The sequence below is a fragment of the Propithecus coquereli genome, unplaced genomic scaffold (assembly GCF_000956105.1).
Source record: "Propithecus coquereli isolate 6110/MARCELLA unplaced genomic scaffold, Pcoq_1.0 Scaffold128, whole genome shotgun sequence".
NCBI lineage: Eukaryota > Metazoa > Chordata > Mammalia > Primates > Indriidae > Propithecus > Propithecus coquereli.
In genome coordinates, this window is record NW_012136969.1 from 940642 (window position 1) to 959316 (window position 18675).

The 18675-nt window shown below is 46.8% G+C and overlaps 1 protein-coding gene across 4 annotated transcripts in view; it reads right to left on the reverse strand.

The window, feature by feature from the left end:
• The window catches only part of TBC1D2 (TBC1 domain family, member 2), a 47946-nt gene that overhangs the window by 19182 nt on the left and 10089 nt on the right, over window positions 1-18675 (reverse strand). For all 4 annotated transcript variants that reach the window (XM_012638280.1, XM_012638278.1, XM_012638277.1 and 1 more), the window contains 3 exons: window positions 18215-18362; window positions 10891-11024; window positions 6935-7131 (listed from right to left, as the gene is read on the reverse strand). In XM_012638280.1, coding sequence (XP_012493734.1) covers window positions 6935-7131; window positions 10891-11024; window positions 18215-18318 — 435 coding nt within the window. In that variant the 5' untranslated portion in view covers window positions 18319-18362. The remainder of the gene's footprint in view (window positions 1-6934; window positions 7132-10890; window positions 11025-18214; window positions 18363-18675) is intronic.

Consider the following 18675-nt stretch of genomic DNA (forward strand, 5'->3'; position numbering starts at 1 on the left):
CAAGAACTAGCCACCTTTGGACCCACAAGCAGAAGGTCCATGTTGAGGAAGGCAGAGTTGCCCCACCAGCTCAGAGCTGTCCACCTACCTGGGGATTCCTTAATGTGAGACAGAAATAAACTTCTCATTTGTTTAAGGCCATGGTACTGTGAGACTTCTTTGTTACTGTAGCTGAGCCCATACCTTGACGTGTACATGTCCATTTCAGGGATGAACAAACTGAGACCCGGCAGAGTAGAGTGGAATTCAATCCCAGTTATCCAGATTCCAAGCCTGTGTGTGCTTGGTCAGTGATAAAACCAGGGTAGAAGCCACGTGGCATTACTCTTCCCTCTCACCCCTGTGGCAGACGTTACTAGTTAATCTCCATAGTCCCTGCAAAGCCTACTTGGGGCCTCAGAATCCTTCTCAATATAGCATCCAAACAGGCAGACCAATCAAGTTGAGGCAGCGTTAGAGAGGAAACACACTGGCAATCCCCATGCACAGCCACACAGAGACAGCCTCACTCAATCTGTCTGTCCCTAGCCCCCTCGGCCCGCCAAATGATGCCCGCAAGGCTGGCGGAAGGAAGCACCAGAAAGTTCAGTGACAAGACCTGGATTTTTCCCCTGGCAGGGGCAATTGATTCCTGTGCAAACTCAAGGTCTGCTCAGCTCCCTGTGCCTTCAAGCCTCGAATCTTCCCAGAACTCAGGCCTGTCCTGCCCCAAAGCAGGGGTGTGAATTCATTCAGGGGCAGGATCAGAACACCAGCGGCCGGGCAGCCCAGCAGCCAGGCTCACGTGGACCTCACCCCAGACAGGTGGTGCTTTGAGGCCACCTTGCCCTGCGCTGTGCCAGTCTCATTTGGAAAAACATGGTTTCCTAAAGACATGTTGACTGTACACGCCAAAGCATTTTAAATGAATGGATCAGCTGGGTAGGGTTATTTGTTAAGAACAATTCCACTTTGGAGAACTGCCAAAAATCATGACTTTATTTGAGAAGCTAATGACAAGACCACGTTGGCATGCATCTTCTGAAACCTGGGTACTAGTGATCATCCCTTCTCTGGTCCTCTTTTCCACCCATTCACCCACCCATCCGTCCAAACTTTATCAAGCACCACTCAGTGCCAGGCCCTGTGCCAGCAGCTGGGGCCCAGAGAGGGACTGGTCACAGTTCCTGCCTCCAAGGACCGCAAGGACTGGCGGGAGCAAAGGTGACCCACAGCAATGGAATGATTTACCGCGGGAGCAAGGGTGTTTGTGGGGGCCCAGAGTGGGGAAACACCAACTTCTGCCTGGGGTGCGGGTTGGGGGAAGACCAGGACACTCTGCAGAAAGGCAGAGCAGTTTAGACTAAGCCATGAAGACAGAAGGGCCAGAGACGGTCAAGCAGCGGGTGGGAGGTGAAGAGGGGGCCTTCCAGACTCAGCATCAACAGCCCCAGCAAAGACCTGGAAGGGATGAGCTAGTGCAGCACTGTGGGAGCCCTGGGGTGTGGCAGGCAGGTGGGGTGGGGACAGGACAATGAGTATAAACCAAAGGAACATGTCTGGAATGTTTGGAATGAGCTTCCCAGGCCTCGGCTGAGACAGATTAACATTCCTGTGGCTCCAGGATGACCAGAGCCTAGACCATTTTCTGAGATTTGAAGATTACCTTGGGTAACTGCCCGGTGAAATAACGAACAGACACCACTGTTCAGACTTGCCCTAGGAGCAGAATCCCATGGGTGTCTTTCCCCCAAGGAAAGCTCATTTCACTACCTCTTTCTCCTTCTTCCCCCATCTGGCTCTCAAAACCCAAGACCAAGATGCCAGCCCAGGAGGCTCCCTGCCCACCCCGAGAACCTCTGCACCACAGGAGATAGGCTGGGGGCAGAGAGCCAGGGAAGGGGAGGGAAGCTCAGTGGGCACGAGAGAGGAGTGGGAATGGATTATGGATTCAGGAAGCCTAGAGGCTGGAAAGACCCTGGGGGACCTTCCTGTCCAGTGGCCTTGCTGTCACATGGGGAGCCTGAAGCCCAAGGAAGGAGAAGGGGGAGGACTAAAGGGAGCTGGTGGATCGTGTGGGAAAACTAGACTCCAACAGATGGTGCCCAACTCCTAATCCAGGATCCTTTCACTTCTCCGTGCTGTGTGGTTCATGGATTATCAACTTCTTTTTAAAAACGGAAATAACCTATGTTTATAGCAGCATTATTCGCAATACCAAAGAGGTGGAAACAACCCAAATGTCCACTGACCAATGAATGGATAAAAAAGATGTGGTATATACACACAATAGAATATTATTAAGCCTTAAAAAGGAGCATGGATGAACCTTGAGGACATTATGCTCCGGCTTTGGAGTCACACAGACCTCAGGTCCTGTTCCAGATCTGCAGGGGTGCATCTAAGAGGGTGGTCACTTCACTGAACCTCCGACTACTCGTAATTAAAAAGGATACAAAGGCCCCTACTCCATGCAGAGAAAGTGTGCCCAGAGTCCTTTCCCAGGCTGAAAGGGCCAAGGTCCCTCGCAACCCTCCCTCCATGGTGTCAGGCCCAGGGCCGGGGACATACACCCTGAAGTCTCTGGCTGGTGTTCCAGGGAAGGGAGAGGCCACACGTTGCCCGCACCAAGTTTCCCAAACAAATGACTTGCCTTTCCCCAGTAATCCTGATCATGCTAGGGTGGCCCCGGAGGGCCCCAGGCAGGGTCCCGGAGGGGTTCATCATTCCTGGCAGCCAACAGATGGCCAACATCACCACAGACAACAGCCTTCCATCTGCCGGGGCAGACGGTCTTCAGGCTGGGTGCCACTTTGTCAGCGGAGGGTCTGAGCCTCCCGGCCAATCAGCCATCTGGTGCTCTCTCCGGGAGTCCAAATCTCTTGCGGGGCCAGTGCTGCGGGTGCCGGGAGAGACAGCGCCTAATGGGTGTCAGAGTTGGCCTGTGGTTTACTGTGACAGCAGGGAGGCGCAGGGAGTGGTGTGCTCACTTTTTTCTAAAGATCAGTTCTGGTGCCTGTGTCTGCTACTAGCCCTGGCCGTGACATCACAGAGGAGAGGAAACAGAGGAGACCAGGGCCCCAGTCCTGGCTTCTGCAGCTGTGTGCCCATGGGCAAGTCACTCCCTCAAACCCTGGCTTGGCCCCTGGGAGACCCTAGGAATGCAGGAAATCAGAACCTCAGTTTCTTCTTCAGGAAAGGGGGATGATAACTGCTGTAAGGACTAGAGAAAACGCACAGAAAGCCTCGGCACAGCGCTGGGCCACACCGCATCCTCGCAGTTCCTGTGCTCCCATCTTCTCTTCCCCTCTAAATGGTGAGGTTCCCGAGGACAGATTCAGCCTCAGTGTGCCCTCGACAGCATCTAACAGAGTTTGAGGTACAAATTTTGAAGGGTCACTAAAGCCATTGGCAAAGGAATTCCCATGTCCTCCTGAAGCTTGGGGTAGCAAGATGGTGCCTTCCTACTGAAGAGACACAGGGAGGTGTCTTGCAGATGTAGCCCCTGGGAGTCCAGGGGGCCACTCTCCCAGCGGACGGCCTGGACTCTGAGGGCCTCAGATGGACAGAGACTTTCCGAGGAGCATTTCTGAGTGCCTGGGGCACCAGTGGGAACCCAGAGGTTGTCCTGTCTGTCCTGGCTTCCTCTGTCCCATGTCTGGGCCAAGAGTCAGTCTCTTTCTCCTTCCTCTCTTTGGTTTGGGTATCTGGGCTAAAGTGAAAGCCTAGAGTTAGGGAGCTGAGGTTCCCCGCTTCCTAAGGTGGAATGCAGACGTGAGCTCCCCCACCACTAAGACCCCACGAGTACAGTTGCTGGAGGCACTGCTGGGCTCCCTTCCATGTTGCCTCGGAGCCCCTCGGAGGGGTGCCTCCCTCCCCGGAAGGCAGGAAGGAAAGAGCATGAGGGTGGGGAACGCCGCGGTAACAGCCCACATCACTAAAGCTTGCGCCCGGTGGGCCGCTGCTGCGTGCCAGGCTCTGGGCTTTCTGAGTCCGGGCACAGGGCTTTCTGAGTCCGGGCACAGGCCTCTCCAGTGAACACGGCTGTAACTCCATTTGTAGAAGAGGAAACTGAGGCTTAGAGAGACTAAGAAACTTGCTCAGGGCCAGAATTTGGGCCTGTGCTGTCTCATTTAAAGGCCTGTGCTCTGAGTCACCCTGAAGACTAAAGTGTGTTTGTGAGAGGGTCAGAGGGCATGCAAATCCACTCACATTGTCAAAGGCTAAGCCACAAGACTCATTCTCCTCTGGACCATCTGCCCCAGGACACAGAGCTGAGGTTTACTTTAAAGTAGCCTGATAAAAAAAAATCCAGATTCTTTAGTGCTTGCACAACTTTCTCCTGACATTTTCACTCTGAATGTATCGGAGCTGTCAACAGCCTGGGCAACCCTTATTATACACCAAGATTCTTGCCTTCATTACTGGAGAACGGTGCGTCCTCCAGGGGCGCACGGCACTCAGGAGCAAACCTAAATGAAGTCTAGCTCTCCCAGGAGTTTTCTACTTCATGTGACAATTCCTAATGCCTCAGAGAGAAAGGCTGAGTCAAAGGAGGCTGCCCACATACTCTGGGAAGAATGGGAGATGAGGGGAAAGGAGGATTTCTTTCCCTTTCTGGGTTCGGGTTGGGATTGAAGCTACACTAGTCCAGGGCCCGGGTGGCTGCTCTGGCTCAGTTAACGCCCTCTCAGCTCTCAGGGTGTCCAGCAGCCCCCCAACAGGAACACTAAGATGCCGAAAGGAAAAGATAGCCGGGGTGCTGAGTGGCACGACAGGGACTTCACGTGTAATTACGCGTTTGGGTGTGGATTTGCTTCATGCCTGTCTCTGCCGTGAAAGGTAAGCGCGGTAAGGGCTGGGCCTGTGCCTCTGGCTCACTGTTCTTTCCCGAACCCAGAACGCCATGTGCGCATAACACAGCCTTAATAACGACGGGGCTGGGCGCGGCGGCTCTCACCTAGAATCCCAGCGCTTTGGGAGGCGAAGGTGGGAGCGAAAGAGGCGGCCTTGCAAAAATAACAGGAAAATACCTAATCCTACAATTTCCCCAGTAACAGTTAAAGATCAATCCTATGAGTTCTCTCGCTAACAGGCACCCTGCAGGAGTTCTGTTTTGCACAACTTCTGAACAGAGCTGAATGGACGGAAAAGAGATGTAAATCTCTTTTTTTTCAAAATTGTTTTTTTGAGAATCTGCTTTTACAGAATTCCTGAGTAAACGGCAGAAGAATGAGCTATAGCCTCAACCATACCTCGAGGACAGTCACATCTCCTGTGATGATCCTGTCTCCAAGGAAGGCAGGAAACCAAGTCCTGGACTTTGACATCCCTGCACTTTTTGTTATCTACCTGCAGCCACGTTTGTTATCAGCCGACAGCCAGCACTATTTTTTTCTCTCTTAGTCCCTCTTAAAATCAGTGAGCCACTTGGCCTCGCTGCTGGCACCCCTTCTCTTTCTTTGGGGTGCCACGCCGTCTCCCTGCTCTCTTCCCCCCATTTTCTTTTTCCCCTCTCTTTCTCTTTCTCTCTCTCTTCTAAGAAGATAAAATACATTTTACTTTTATATCTTAATTGCTGTGAGAGATCTTTCTCCACCCACACCCTGAGCACCTACTAGCCTTTCCACTCTAAGAGGGAGGATGGCTTGAGCCCGGGAGCCTGAAACAGTAGCGAGCTACGATCGTGTCACTGCACTCCAGCCTTGGTGACAGAGAGAGATCACTTCTCTAAAAATAAATAAAGTAAATGAATAAATAAATGCTTGGTGAATAAACACACGGATTGAGAAGGTATGAATGAGTGAGCCCCCTCCTTTGAGAACTCTAATCACCAGTTGCTTCTTCATTCAACACAATCCCTGAGCTGCCAAGAATGAGGTCTCTGCCAGTTCTCCTGAGACCGGTTAACAGTGGTCAGCGCCTCTTCGGGGCAGGAAAGGCAAAGAAGGGGCAAAACCAGGTAGGGAGAGTGTTGTTCTGGGCTGTCTTCTCCAAAAACAGGGCAAAAAGGAAAAAAAATGTACAGGAGAATATTCGGAAGTAAATAGAGTACACACCCCACCTCCCTAGCCTATGACCTTTGGAGCGAGGGTCAGGAAGCGGAGCAGGAGGCTGGGGAGCCAAAGTGCAAACACAATAGCTCAGGCCTTCTCAGAGGGAAGGGAGCCCGCCACTGGCGGCACCCCAAGGCCACGCCCTTGGGATCTACGGTAACCACAGTGCACAAGTAAGTGCTTTTATTACGCAAAAGAGGGGCTGCCCCTGCCATCCCTGCCTTGTGACTGTCCCTACTACGGTGAGGTAGCCCCTGGATTCTAATATGGCTCACTCTCTGGGTTGAAGGATTTTTGAATGATTTTAATGTCTGTGTGTATGAGATCTGTTTTCTACAAGGACCATCTCTTTCTTTTTGTAACTCTAGTAATTAACTTCTTGCTATATTAAGCCCAAATCTTCCTCCCTATCACACTGTTCCATGTTGGTCTGGGTCAGCCCTGGGACAACACAGACACTGCCTATTTTCTTTGTCCTGGGACTGTCCTTCAGATATTTGCACCCAGCCATCAGCTGCCAAGTTAAAGATCCCCCAGTTCTGTCGGCAGCCCCTCCTGTGACCCTGCCTACAGATCACCCCCCTCCAAATACAGTCCTTTTTTGGGTGTAGGCTGAGACCATGCGTGGCCCTCCAGAGGGGGTCCAAGAGACAATTATTAAAGTAGGACTCCAGAGACACCTGCTCTTGGTGGCCTTTTGTCACCTACTTTGAACGACAGCATGTTCCTGATAATCAACAGCACATTTCCAGTCTTCTGCAGTTTGGCCTTTAAAGACCACAGACTGGCTGGTGCCCAGCCGGGCTAATGGGTGAATGCATCCTGTCTAGCTTGTCCAAAAGGCTCCAGATCTGGAGGGGTCCCCTGGAGCCCGCAGCCTTCCCGGGGCCAGAGCTCACCTTCTGAGATTTTAACTCCTTGGTGAGCATCAGAACCTGCTGCTCCAAGGCCACCACTTTCTCCTGGGCAGTTCGGTTCCGCGTGAGTCCTTCAGAAAAGAGCGGGAAGGTGTTGCCCTGGCGCTTGGCTTTCTGAATGAGGTTGGTGGTCAGAGAGGACTTGGGTGCAGGCTTTGGAGAATCCGCTGGCTCTCTCACTGCTCAGAGGAGAAACACGGAGGTTAGGACTGATGACATCAGTGGGTTTTTTTTTTTTTTTGAGACAGAGTCTCACTCTGTTCCCCAGAGTAGAGTGCCATGGCATCAGGCTAGCTCACAGCAACCTCAAACTCCTGGGCTCAAGAGATCCTCCTGCCTCAGCCTCCCAAGTAGCTGGGACTACAGGCATGTACCACCATGCCCGGCTAATTTTTTCTATATAGATTTTTAGTTGTCCAGATAATTTCTTTCTATTTTTAGTAGAGACGGGGTCTCACTCTTGCTCAGGCTGGTCTCGAACTCCTGACCTTGAGCGATCCACCCGCCTCGGCCTCCCAGAGTGCTAGGATTACAGGCGTGAGCCACCGCGCCTGGCCGACATCAGTGGTTCTTAAACTTGAGCTTGCTTCAGAAGCACCTGAAGGGCTTGTTAAAATGCAGCATTATTTACACAGTGCTGGTCGAGTCATTTAACCCATCTGCTAACTGTGCCTGTCTCCCCTCAGATCCCAAGCTGCACGGATCTGTCTCATGCTACCCTGCTGGTGTTTGCCAGGTAGCCTTCTCTGTAGGCACAAGCCCTGGCAGGATGTTGTTTCTATGGCAAGATCCCACCTTTACCCACTGGGAGATTTTTGAAGCACATAGATCTGCCTGTTGGTAGAAACACAGAATGAATACTCTGCATTCTTGCTCCAGAGAGCAGCTCAAACTCTTACTTGATTCTTATTCCAAGCTAAGTTAGGAGACATATTTCCATAATTGATTACCTCGAGGATGCACAGTCCTTTTATTAATATTTCTTCTAGAGCAAGGGAGAGCAACCTATGGTTCACATGTCAAATCCGGCCCACAGTCTGTTTTTATAAATAAAGTTTTATTAGAACACAGACATGCCCATTTGTTTATGTGTTGCCTGTGGCTGCTTTCATTACTCAAAGGCAGAGCTGAATACTTGCAACAGAGACCCTGTGGCCCACAAAGCCTTAAATACTTACTATCTAGCTCTTTACAGAAAACTTTTGCTGACCACTGTTTTCAAGTCACTAAATTTTATTCTTAAATCAAATCCAACATCATAGAATCACTCCCCTGGGCTGCCTTGTCCTGCCCTGACCCCAGCCTGTGCTTCAGGGCTCTTCCATCGGCCTATATCAAGGGACATTTAGTGGCCTGATTATGTGGTCAAAGGACCTGGGGAAACTTGTTCCCATGGGACATATACATCATGTCTGTTACGAGGCCCTAGCAGGAGAAATCCCTTCAGCCCAGTGCCAGAAAAAGCTTTGCCTCTTCTAAGAAAATATGTTTTTAGTCATATGGACACTGGAAATAATCTAACTACTTGCACTTCCCTCTTTGCCTTGGCTGCTGGGACGCTCAGAGCCACATTTGCTACCTACCTTCAGATATTCTGTAGGATCTTATCTTTATTTTATCTAAATCTCTTAACCCAAATGACTCACTTACTTTTCCCCTAATATGTATTTTAGTAAACTATCACCAATCCTTTTGGGACTAAGGTGTTAAAGGTGTTAAGAAGAAGGATGTGCTATGGGACTCCAGGGCTTGGGGGATGAAGGACTTAGCATGAGACCAGGCCAAGGGCCAGCCAGTCTTGAACAGATGAAGAACTCCAGTCGATGACAGCAACCAGACACTCCTTGACCTTGCTGGGTGCAAGAACAGAATGGTCTTGTTCCAGATCTAAGAGAAATCTGTACAAAGCAGACTGCAGAGCTCAGAGGGATGCAAGGCCTCTTTCTCTTTCCTGTTATGGGGTCTAGGACAGCAGGGAGACTCCCTGGAGCCCTGCTGTCCTCTCATAACACTACTGTCCACCATCCCTGAGGACAGGTGGGGTAGGAATCACTGCACCCATTTTATAGTTGGAGAAAATGAGGCCTAAGTCAGTACCCTGGGATTTCGTGTGAGTGTCTCAATGGCTGACCCGGATGGGAAGGTGGAGTGGGAGGAGCAGAGGAGGAGCCCAGACTCCCAGCCTCGCCTCAACTCTGCTTTTATCTGCTTTCTATGTTAGAGCTTGTTTAGGGTGACAAGGGTCTGGCAATAAAGATGTTGTTTGAAAAATCACTGACTTGGAAAATGAGGCTTCAAGCAGCAGTATGGGGCCAGACTGCTAGGTCCAAATCCTGGTTCTGTCACTTACTGTAGGGCCATAAGCAAGTCACTCCACTTTTCCATGACTCAGTTTCCCCATTTATCAAATGAGGATAACGACAATATCTACCAGTCCAGCAGCTGTAAGGAGTAAACTGGTCAGTGATTAGAGGGCATAGATGAAGCTTGAAAAGACTGTCCTAAATGAACGAAGCCAGTCACAAAGGACAGCCAACGTCCAGAACAGGACAGAAAGTAAGACGGAATGTAGATTAGTGGTCACCTAGGGTTATAGGATTGAGGATTCGGGGTTGATGGCTAAAGGATGCAGGTTTTCTATGGGGTAATAGAAATATTCTAAAATCGATTACAGTAATGGTTACATAACTCTGTGGATATACTGAAAGCCACTGACTTGCACATTTTAAATTGGTAAATAATATATGCACTATATCTTAATAAAGTTATTACTAAAAAAATGCTTAGTGCAGCCCAGCACAAAATAACTGTTATATAAGTCTAGCTTTATTATTATTATTATTGATCTGCTTGCTACAGTACCAACCTTCTCTTGGACTGCTCATTGTGCCCTGCTGGGGCCTCCCCAGGCACTGACTGTTCCAAAGGGTACCAATACCAATTCCAAAGAAGCCAACCTCCTGATGGTGTGAGTCACTCACGTGTCACAAAAGAAACAATAAAATGCTATGTCAACTTAAAGGCCATTTGCTCCACGTCTTCAGGCAGATCTGATCATGATCACCCCAGAAAGGCATTTTTATACTCTTTCCGTATACACACACACACACACACACACACATATATACACACACGTGCGTATATATATATATATATTTTTTTTAAAGTAAGAAAGAAGGAAAGAAAAAATGAGAGATTTTTTCTTTTATTTCTTAAAGAATCCTTGCTAAGAGTTTCAGTTTGGAAAGATGAAAAAGTTCTGGAGAAGGATGGTGGTGATGGTTGTACAACAGTGTGAATGTACTTAATGCCACTGAACTGGACAACTAAAAATGGTAAAATGGTAAATTTTGTTATGTATATTTTACCACAATTAAAAAAACAAAAAACCATTGCTCCTAGACTTCTGGGAATCCAGGAGCGACCTGGAGAGTTTCATCTCGACACACTGCTGTAGGCTGAATGTGTCCCCTGAATTCACATGTTGAAGCCTGATCCCCAGGGTGACGGTATTAGGACGTGGGGCCTGTGGGAGGTGATAAGATTTACATAAGGTCATGAGGCTGGAGCCCATGACGGGATTAGCGACCGCAGAAGAAAAAGAGACCAGAGCTCTCTCTTTCAGCCATGTGAGCACACAGCAAGAAGGTGGCTGACTGCAAGCCCAGAAGTCCTGCACAGGACACCAAACCTGCCGGCACCTTGACCTTGGACCTTGCAGCCTCCTCACAACTAAGAAAAACAAATGTCTGTTAATAAGCCCTACAGTCTATGGTATTTTGGTACAGCAGCCCAAGCAGACTAAGGCACACACGAACACACAGACGCTGGTTCACACACGAACACACAGACGCTGGTTCGCGGGGAGGAGAGAAAGCACTCATTCCAGCCCCGAGGGGCTGGTCTCTGAAGGGGGCTCGGAATGGACACAGGCTCACCTGGGGTGCTGGGGTCAGGGGCCGAGGGCTGCTCCTCCCTCTGAGGCTCCCCGCTGGGTGAAGACTCTTCCCCTGGAGGTCCACGGCCTGTTCCTTGGGCTTGCTTGTTGCCACGGATATTGTGCATGGTGTTTCTGAAAGGACACGAGCAGAGAGGAGCATGAGGCCGACAGCCCTACCGTCCTGTCCCTCTGCCCTTCCCGCTGGCACTGCTGGAGCCCAGCCTCGTCCCCACGCCCCAGTCATCTGAATGCAGCCCCATGCACGCCACTCCCCGTCTCCCTCGCCCTCCTTCTTGGCACTTATCATCTTCCACGCACTATAGTGCTCACGAGCATGTAAGCTTGACTCCCTCGCCCCCCAATCCTGCTGCTGGAATACAAGGTCTACGAGGGCAGGGATGCTTGTCTGTTCTGTTCACTGATGCATCTAGAATGCCTAGAACAGAGCCCAAAATATAGAAGGTGCTTAATACAGCATGTTGAATGAATGTTGAATAGACTTGCTGAACTAATTTTCCTAAAACCTTCATTTGATCTCCTGAGTATCTGATTCAAAAGCCATCAGTGACTCCCTACTTCTGCTAAATTGCAAACATCTCCTGGCACCCTTCCCCCTTGCTCTTTCTCCACTCAGAGCTGTCCTCTCTGCAGCCTTCACTGACCTCACTGTGATCTCAGAGCCGCGAAGGAGCTTACGTACTTGCCACACCTTGGTCAAGTACTTGTCTAGGCTTAAGCTTCATGGTGTCACTTCTCAAGAACTGGGCTCTAATCTACCTGCATGCCTGCTGGTGCCTGACACTGGGTTGCATGTGGTCAGATACAAGGGTCAATACATGCTTGGCTTAAAGGAAGGAACTAGGTAGCACTAAAGGCTGGTCCAAGACTACAGACCACAGAAAAATTCATAATGAGCCAGATGAAAAAACAGCTCGATTGAGGTTATTTTTCCTTGCAAAGAGATAAAAGTAGACATATCCTAAAATTAATAACAGGGAATAGGAAATGATTAAAGAAGTTCACTGGGTCAGTGTATTTCAAACTGCAGGTTGTGACCCACTGGTGGGTTATAAAATCAGTTTAGTGTCATGACCAGAATTTAAACAATGAAATAGAAAGTATAAGAGTGCACCCCACTGTTATTTTGTGAATTAGTTATATGTATAGTGAACTATAACAAAATTATTTTTTACTATGGTCGTGGTCAACAGTTTGAAAACACTGTACTAGGACCGCATTTACTTAAAGGGCAACTATTATGTGGTCAAAAAAAAGGAAGTGAAAGTCTACAGACCTGTGCTAGAGACCTGGCTTTGTTATATAATCCCTGCGTATGATGTATATTTCTAGCAATGGACAAATCATTGTGAAAAACCCTCATTCCACAAATACCAAAACAGACTTAAAGTTAAATGTGCAATGTAAAACTTCTGAGGTAATTGTGGAATGAATAGAAATAGAATATATGACTACCAAAACAGTAGAGGCAAAAAACTGCTAAACTTAATTGGAATTTTTGGGTGATTATTCATTGAACTTGAAAGACCTTGGTGACTAAAAGGTGCTTTTCCCTCACTGAGAAATCGAGGCTGTCCCATTCCACAAACTGAACGAGGTAACTCATGCAAAATGCAGATCATGTTGGCAGCACACAGCGGTAGCTCGAGATTCGTTCCTGCCCCTCCCCAACAGCGCCTACAAGTTCTACTCAAACTAAGTTAAAAATATTTACGCAATAGTTTTATTGAAATATAATTCACACGCCATACAATTGACCTATTCAAAGGATTTTGGTATGTTCACAGAGCTGTGCTGCTATAACCAATCATGTACAAGTTTTTGTATGGGCATGTTTTTGTTTCTCTTGGGACTAGAACTAGGATTGGAATTTCCGGGTCATACGGTAACTCTGTTTAACCCGTTTGAGGAACTGCTAAATTCTTTTCCCAAGCAACTGCGCCATTTACATTCCCAACAGCAGTGTGTGAGGGTTCCGGTTTCTCCACATCCTCACCAATACTTCCTACCATCTGTCCCTTTGATCATGACCATCCTAGTGGGTGTGAAGTGGTATCACACTGTGGTTTTGATTTGCATTTCCTTGATGGCTAATGATGTTGAACATCTTTTCATATGTGTACTGCTCATTTGTATATCTTCTTTGGAGAAAGGTCTATTCAGATCCTTTGTGCATTTTGAAATTGGGTTACCTTTATTGAGTTGTAAGAGTTCTTTATGTAGTCTACATATAAATCCCTTATCAGATAGATGATTTGCAAATACTTTTTCCCATTCTGTGGGTTGTTTTTTTACTTTCTTGGTAGTATCCCTTAAAGCACAAAAAATATGAATCTTGATAAAGTCCAGTTTATCTATTTTTTTCTTTGATTGTTTATACTTTTGGTGTCATATTTAAGAAATCGCTGCCTAATCCAGGTCACAAAAACTTAGGCCTATGTTTTCGTCTATGAGTTTTATATTTAGGTATTTAACACGATTTGAATTAATTTTTGAGTATAGGTGTGAAGAAGGGATCAAACTTCATTCTTAGGATGTGAATATCCAGTTGTGCCAAGACCATTTGTTGAAAAGACTCTTTTTTCCCCCATTAAGGTCTTGGCAAAAATGAAAATCAATTGACATAGATGTTTTATTTCTGGACTCTCAATTCTATTACACTGATCTATGTATCTATTCTTATAGCAGCACCGTGGTGTCTTGATTACCATAGCTTTGTAGTAAGTTTTGATATTGGGAAGAGCGAGTCTTCAAACTTTTTTTTGGTGTTCTGGGTTTCTTGGATTTCCAGGATTTTGAATTATAGGATCAACTTGTTAATTTCTGCAAAGAGACCACTAGAATTTTGATGGGGATTGTACTGAATCTGTAGATCAATTTGAGAAGTTTTGTCATATTAACAATATTAAGTCTTCTGATCCAAGAACATGGATATCTTTCCAGTTATTTAGGTTTTTTTTCCCCCAACAATAGTTGGAGTTGTCAGACTATACATTTTCTGTTAACTGTTGTCAAATTTATTCCTAAATATTTTATTCTTTTTGTGATATTGTGAATGGAATTGTTTTCTTAATTTCATTTTTGAATTGTTCATCACAGTGTACAGACATACAACTGATATTTCTATATTGATTTTTTTTCTATATTGATTTTGTATCTGCAACATTTATTTGTTTGTTTGTTTATTTATTTATTTATTTATTTAGAGATAGAGTCTCACTCTGTCACCCTGGGTAGAGTACAGCAGTGTCATCGTAGTGTCACTGCAACCTCATACTCCTGGGCTCAAGCGATCCTCCTGCCTCAGCCTCCCGAGTAGCTGGGACTACAGGTGCTCGCCACAATACCCTGCTAATTTTTTTATTTTTAGTAGGGATAGGGTCTCATTCTTGCTCAGGCTGGTCTTGAACTTCTGAGCTCAAGCAATCCTCCCACCTGAGCCTCCCAGAGTGCTAGGATTACAGGCGTGAGCCACTGTGCCCAGCCTCCTGCAACCTTGCTGAACTAATTTCTTAGTTCTAATAGTTTTTCTTTAGGATTTTCTACATACAAAATCATATCAACTACAAATAGGGTTTTACTTTTTTCCTTTCCAGTTTGGATACCTTAATTTCATTTTCTTGCATAAATGGCCTGGCTAGAACCTACAGAACAATTTTGAATAAAAGTGGCCAGAATGGACATCCTTGTCTTATTCTTGATCTTAAGGGGGAACATTAAGTCTTTCACCATTAAGTATGTTAGCTTTGGGCTTTTCATAGATGCCCTTTCCCAGGTTGGGGAAGTTCTCTTCCAGTGCTTGTTTGTTGAGTTTTTTATCATGAAGGGGTATTAAATTTTGTCAAAAGCCTTTTTGGAGTCTATTGAAATGATCGTGTGGTTCTCATCTTTATCCTATTAATATGGCATATTACGTAAATTAATTTTCAGATGTGAAACCAACCATGCATTGCTGGAATAAATCCCACTTTGGTATGGTGTATAATCCATTTTGTTATATATGCTACTGAATTTCATTTGCTAGTATTTGTTGATTTTTATATCTGTCTTCATAAGGGATATTGAGCTGTGGCTTTCTTGTGATGTCTTTGCTTGGTTTTGGTATCAGGATAATATTGGCCTTATAGAATGAGTTGGGATGTGTTCCCAACTCATTTTGGGAAGAATTTGTGAAGAATTGGTATTAATTCTTCTTGAAATATTTGGTAGAATTTACCAGTGAAGTTACCTGGTCCTGAGTTTCTCTTTTTGGGGCAGTTTTTTGATTCTAATTCAATCTCTCTATTATTTACTAGTCTATTCAGGTTTTCTATTTCTTCCTGAATATATTTCCACAATTTGTCTTTCTAGGAATTTGTCCATTTTCATCCAAGTTATCAAATTTGTTGGCATTTAGTTGTGCCTAGTATTCCCTTATAATACTTTTTATTTCTGTAATGGTGGTAGGAATGCCCTCCTCTCTTTTGTTTCTGATTTTAGTAATTTGAGTCTTCTCTCTTTCCTTGCTCTGTCGAGCTAAAGGTTTGTCAATTTCAAAGAATCACCATTTGATCTGAAGCTTAGTTTTAAAACAAGATCCAGTTTTTTGGTACAACTGGGTCCAGAATAAGAAAAGAATGAGATTAAACTTTCATAGATATCATCACTGAGGGATGGAAGGAAAAATTCATCAGTTGAACTAAGAGCAGAGACGAAATTAGAACTCAGCACTCCCAATACCTGACCTTTTTCTCTGTTATTACTAAGGTCCTATTATAAGGTGCCTCTGACTCCTTGGGCCAGTCATTTTCCCTTCCTTGTTCTTACTTTACCCATCTGAATATAGAAGTATAGTCACACTGAAGAGAGTGATGATGATCATCATGGGTGATATTATTTACTGAGCATCACTTTGTGCTGGGCCCCGTTACACGGGTTTCACAAACCACAAGCCATATGAGTTAGAGAGAAACCTAGGGCCACATTGCTATGGCCAGAGGCACTGGCTGGGTGGGGTGATTGCCACTGCTGCCCGTACTTTTCCTTGCCCAGGAAATGCGGTCTCCCCAAAACATCCTAGGGCTCATAAGCAGTCATCTTTGGGGTGTAGGAGGGCATAGAAACCCCAACTTTAGGGCAGCAAAGGGCCTTCTAAGCCCTAGCACACATCTCTGGGGATTGCAAGCTTACTATCTTCTGAAATAGTCCAGGTGGTCACCATCCAGCCAAATCACTGTGCTTGGAAGAGGCATCTCTGTTTCACAAATTTGTCAAGTTTGCTTGTAGCAGTTCATAGGCCATTTTCTGTTTAGGTTTAACACCAGGTCTGAAAGGCCTGGCCAGCATGGGGGTGGTGGTCATAAAGCCTTGTTCTGGAAAGGTAACCTGGGGCAAGCCAGTTCTCTTCCCTGAGCCTCAGTTTCCTCAGCAATGGGGATGATGAACATATCCGCAACAATCTGGCTGGGCCCCTCCACAGGCCAAGTTCTAAGCTGAACACTATAACACATTTTACTTATTTAATCCTCACAACAGCCCAATGAAATATTATTATCACCCCCACTGGACAAGAGGAGAACTGAGATTCAGAGAGGATGAGTAACCAAACCCACAGAGTAATAGGTGGTGGGGCTGAGTGTCAGCCCTGGATGTCTAACTCCAAGGTTTGAGAACTTAACCATGTCATGACGCCACTTCACGGTTTGTCCAGACAACTCAACGAGAGCTTAAAGCACCTAGCACAGCACTCAGGAAGCTCCCTGTTCCCGTCTCCTGAGTATGACCTGGGCTCATGGCAGCACCAACCTCAAGCTCCAAGACCAGCCAGGGCAAAGGGGTGCAGGACACAGAGTCCTGCACCCTGATCTCACCAAGTTGTCTGGGGCTCTCAACAGCCCAGGGCATTTCTCTTGCAATGTTGCCTTGAATTTTCTGTGACAGGAGGGAAGTGACTGACTGATCTTCTTTGAAACTTCCTTCCTTTCCTCGTCTCTGCATTTTCTCTGTTCCGCTTCTGCAGCTGTGGCCTCCATCAGGCACGAACTTGGCTTTATCTTGGCGAGGCTTCCCTGGGCGCACGCTGGCTGGATGGGTGGACTTCTCAGACCTCCTCTCTGTCCTGGCATGGTCCTAAATGCACCCAGTTCCCCTCAGCTCTTCCTGAGGAACAATCTCCTGTAGGGTGCCCTCCTGGTGCTTCTCTCTCCAGCTCAGATCTCTCTCCTGGGCTCCAGGTCCCATCACCCAAATGCCTGTGGGGTAGCTCTACCTCCTTCAGTAGGCCCCAAAGGACACACACTGTCTTTTCCCTAAAACCTGCTTCTCTCCTTGGAAGGGCATCACCACCCTCCTGGTCACCCAAACAAATTCAAACACTGAAGCTGGCGGAGGGAAATCCTGTGCCTGAGTCACACAGAGCTAGGGGTCCCTAAACCAAGTCCAGTGAGCAATTTGTTCTGCCTTCTAAGAGGTCCCAGTTTGTCTGAAGTTCACACAGAAAATAGTGCCCAAACAGGATCAGTACTGAATATAGTTTGACTTCCTGAAAGTTTCCATTCTTTCAACCATAGCAAAAGCAGCAGCAGCAGCAGCTAATATTATTATGCACTTAAGATTGCCAAGCACAGTTCTAAAGCAATTTGCATGTATCCGCCCATTTAACCCACATGCTAAACTTATAAGGCAAGCACCACTCTATCTACATTTACTAACGAGGTAGGTAAAGCGCAGAGAAACCAAACACCTTGCCAAGGCACACCCCATGACTGATGGAGCCAGGATCCAAACCCAGGCAGTTTGGCTCCAATACCCAGGCTATACTGCTGCCTTCTTATGAACTATTTAAAACAAAGTCTGACAATAGGAAAGTGTATATATAATGCATTATTAAACGAAAAAAGTAGTTTAGGTATGATTGACTACACATGTTAAAAGTGAATCATTTGATGAGTTTGACACGTAGATATTTGTGAAGCCATCACTATATTACATTCAATATAATCTCAATTATGCATGTATGTATATAGAAAATACAGAGAAAAGAGATATGCTAAGAATGTTTGGGTGATAGGATTATGGGTAATTTACAATTCATATCCATAAATAAACATTTTTCCAGACTTTCTGATTTCCTACAATGAACACATACTACTTTTCTAACCAGAATAACAAATATAATATTTTACAGTGATGATGTGGTTAATTGAAAGTAAAGCCCCTGACCGTCTTCCCTGGCCCACCTCCCTGCAGGGGACTCGCACCAGGTCAAGCCCTGCAGAGGGGGCTGCTTGCAGCCCGGCCAGCCCCTCGGCCCCACTGGCACTTACTGTATTTCAGTTCCCAGGTGCTTGAGGGAAATGTTCTGAAGGGCCAAGGGCATGGCAGGGACTGGCTGCAAGGCAGCTGCCATGCCCACGAGCCCAGTGGGCATTTTCACGGGACACAGGAACTCCTCCAGCTCCGCCTCCTCTTGCCCTGGGGAACAAAGGAAAGGGAAATCAATCCACCAGGGGTCACTGCACTTGGAAAGACTGGACTGGTGGGACATGACACGCACAGCCCTGATGGGGAGCAGACAGGAGTTGGGGAGCTGCACAGGCAAGCAACCCTTCTCTGTAGGTTAACAGCAGCAAAAGAAGCTGCTCACCAAATGTTCTGCAGCTACGAAAATGATGCATTTTGCTGGTACAGCCCTCCCAGAAGCCCCCTAAAAATATGCAGACCTGCAGATAATTCTACATCTGAGAATCCAACCTAAAGACGTCAGAAATGGGCCGGGCGCGGTGGC